The sequence below is a fragment of the Nematolebias whitei genome, chromosome 9 (genome assembly GCF_014905685.2).
Source record: "Nematolebias whitei isolate Nwh7 chromosome 9, NemWhi1, whole genome shotgun sequence".
NCBI lineage: Eukaryota > Metazoa > Chordata > Actinopteri > Cyprinodontiformes > Rivulidae > Nematolebias > Nematolebias whitei.
The window spans coordinates 52,094,403-52,097,346 of record NC_056506.1 but is presented as its reverse complement, the minus strand read 5'-3'; the positions used below and the strand labels follow the sequence as shown (position 1 = coordinate 52,097,346).

The following is a 2,944-nucleotide window of genomic DNA, read 5'->3' as shown; positions in this document are numbered from 1 at the left end:
TGGAAAACTGAAGCGAATAGATAACAGGTGTGTTTGGAAAACTGAAGGGAGTATATAACAGGTGTGTTTGGAAAACTGAAGCGAGTAGATAACAGATGTGTTGTTACCCTGGTACACGGCGCTCTGCATGAAGTCTTTGTCAAGCAGTTCGTATACTGGCAGCTTCCTGATCAGGTAAAATCTGGTGAAACTGTTCAACACCAAGTCCAGGTAGGAGGGAGTGGAGCTACACTCAGGTAACAGCATAGATACCTGCACAGGTGAAAGGGGCCAGCAGAGTGTAGCAATTAGATTCCTGTTTGTTTCCAAACAAAGGCAAAGCTTCTTTAAGCCACCTGCAAACAGAGACTAGGTGAGTCAGGTGAGACAAATTAGAGAAAAACATCCAATGGAAACTTGAGATTTTAGGAGGGAAATCAGAACAAGTCAAGCTTTGAAATTAAAGGTCGATGGACATGCAGGGCAGTGGACCGTCCAGTCAGTGGACATACAGGGCTGTGGATGTCAGTCAGGAAGTTATGTCAGTAACAGGATGTGATGTGATATATGACTTATAATAACTTTTTGATTCCCGTCATCTGTTGGAGCTGGTGACATTGCACGTTCATGGTGAGACATATTGTGTCACTTCCTGTTTGTCTGTTGTAGCTCGAGTGAATTGTTTGCTCGAGTCGTCTTTTGTTTTCCGGATTTATCTGTATTTTGCACAGTTTTTCATTTTAGTTCATAGCACAGTTGTTTTTCTACTGTTGGATAGTGCTTAAAACACCTTTCATCTTTCAACACTTCTCAGTTTTTATTGGTGTATTTGGCTCTGCTAGCTACTGCTAGTGTTAGCTTAGCATGGCTGCTGCTCCTCTCTTGCTTTGCTTCCTCTGTTTTCTCTTGCTCCATGTGAGATGTTTAGTTCCTCCTCTGCCTCCTTTAGTGGTAATGATACACGTAACACATGTAGTCTTATGGTAGCTTTGGAGGAGAGGCTGTCTGAACTGGAAGCTCGGCTCTGTGCTGTAGAAAAACCAGTAGCTAGCCAGGTCCCCTTAGACAGCGTGGAACCACAGAGGCTAGCTCCCGTTAGCGGTCCTCCAGCAGACCCCGAGCAGCCGGGACCCCAGGCCGGCTGGGTGACGGTCCAGAGAAAGTGTAGTGCTAAGGCTAAGCCCCTAGTTCACCAGTGACCCGTTCAGAGTCAGAGAGTCAGAGTCAGAGATTCTTTATTGTCATTCGCACCTCATGTGGTACATGTGGTGGAGCGAAATTATGTACACAGGGTCCCAGTTACATCCAACAATAAAATGTATAAGAAAAACAGTAATAACATCTAAGATATGAACTAAGAAAAACATCAACTAAATATACACTAAGCACTCATAACATTAAACATTGAACATCAGCACAAACATGAACATTCACGTTTCTAATAGATTTTCCTTGCTCAGGGACACACCCACTGAGAAACAGACCCTGGTTATTGGAAGCTTTAAAGTCCGAAACGTGGCTTTAGGGACTCCATAGTCAAATGCATTCCGGGGGCCAGAGCGGGCGACATAGAATCTTATCTGAAACTGCTGACTAAGGCTAAGGCTAAATACAGTAAGTAAGGGTGTAAATCACCAGCTTTACCATGATACAATATTATATTGATTTGTTTGTATGACAATACGATTTTTCTTGATATCACAAAGTCTGTCATGATACGATTTCGATTCTATTCGATTCACAAGTCTGCAATCGATATATTGCAATATCAAATGCCGATCTCATTTATATATAAAAAAAAATTACAAAAACAATTCGAATATGATTTAACCATTTTATTTATGTTAATACAGGCACCAGGCATTTAAATAAAAACGTTTTTTCTTAATTAATGAAAAGACAAAAATAAAAGACCTGTTCAGTACAGTCTCACATTTCTCATGTTTAAGTGCATTTTTTAAACCAGTTAACTTAAAAGTGTCCTGATGACCTTTCAGTTATAAAGAAACAAAAATAGATATTGAGTTTACATAACAAGGCTATCAGTGCCATGTTTCTTCTTCAGGTGAACGGACAAATTTATTGTGTTTCCCGCGTATTTTAACTCACACTGGCACCTTGGCTGAATGCAGAGGTGCGTACCCTGCTGGAAGCCAGGAACACTGCCTTCAGGTCTGGAAACTCAGAGGAGCTGAGTAGGACAAGAAAAGAGCTGGTTGCTGGTATTAAGAAGGCCAAGGCCACATATGCACAGAGGATCAAGGGTCAATTCACCTCACAAGACCCTCGGAGCATGTGGAGGGGCATTAAGTGCATAACAGATTATAAAGGAAGGAGTGAACAATGCCCCAAAGACCCATCTCTGCCTGATGCCCTCAACAAGTTCTATGCACGCTTTGAAGACCCGAACAGACCACCCAGCACCAGACTCACCTCACCACCGGATGAAGAGCATCTCAGCGTGACCTCAGCAGAAGTAAGGAGTACCTTCAGGAGGATTAATCCGTACAAGGCAACTGGCCCAGACAACATCCCTGGAAAAGTGTTGAAGGAATGTGCTGATCAGCTCTGTGAGGTGCTGGCAGACATCTTTAACACCTCACTTACCCTGGAGACAGTTCCCACCTGCCTGAAGACTGCCACCATCATCCCAGTCCCAAAAAGCTCTACAGTGACTGGTCTGAATGACTATCGGCCAGTGGCCCTCACCCCGATAGTCGCTAAATGCTTCGAAAAACTGGTCATGACTCACATCAAAACAACCATCAACATCAACGAGGACCCTCATCAGTATGCATACCGTGAGAACCGATCAACAGAGGATGCAATCTCCTCTGTGGTCCACACTGCGCTCAACCACCTGGAGCAGAAAAACTCTTACGTCCGTATGCTCTTTGTGGACTTCACATCCGCCTTCAACACCATGATCCCCCAAACCCTGATGGACAAACTATCCACACTAGGA

The 2,944-nt window shown here is 43.6% G+C and overlaps 1 protein-coding gene across 1 annotated transcript in view; it reads right to left on the bottom strand.

The window, feature by feature from the left end:
• Nucleotides 1–107: 107 nt before the first annotated feature.
• The window catches only part of LOC119414838 (ribonuclease P protein subunit p40), a gene marked incomplete at its 3' end in the record, with an annotated part of 8,415 nt that continues 5,578 nt past the window's right edge, over nucleotides 108–2,944 (bottom strand). The window contains 1 exon segment of the mRNA XM_037681960.1: nucleotides 108–252. Coding sequence (XP_037537888.1) covers nucleotides 108–252 — 145 coding nt within the window.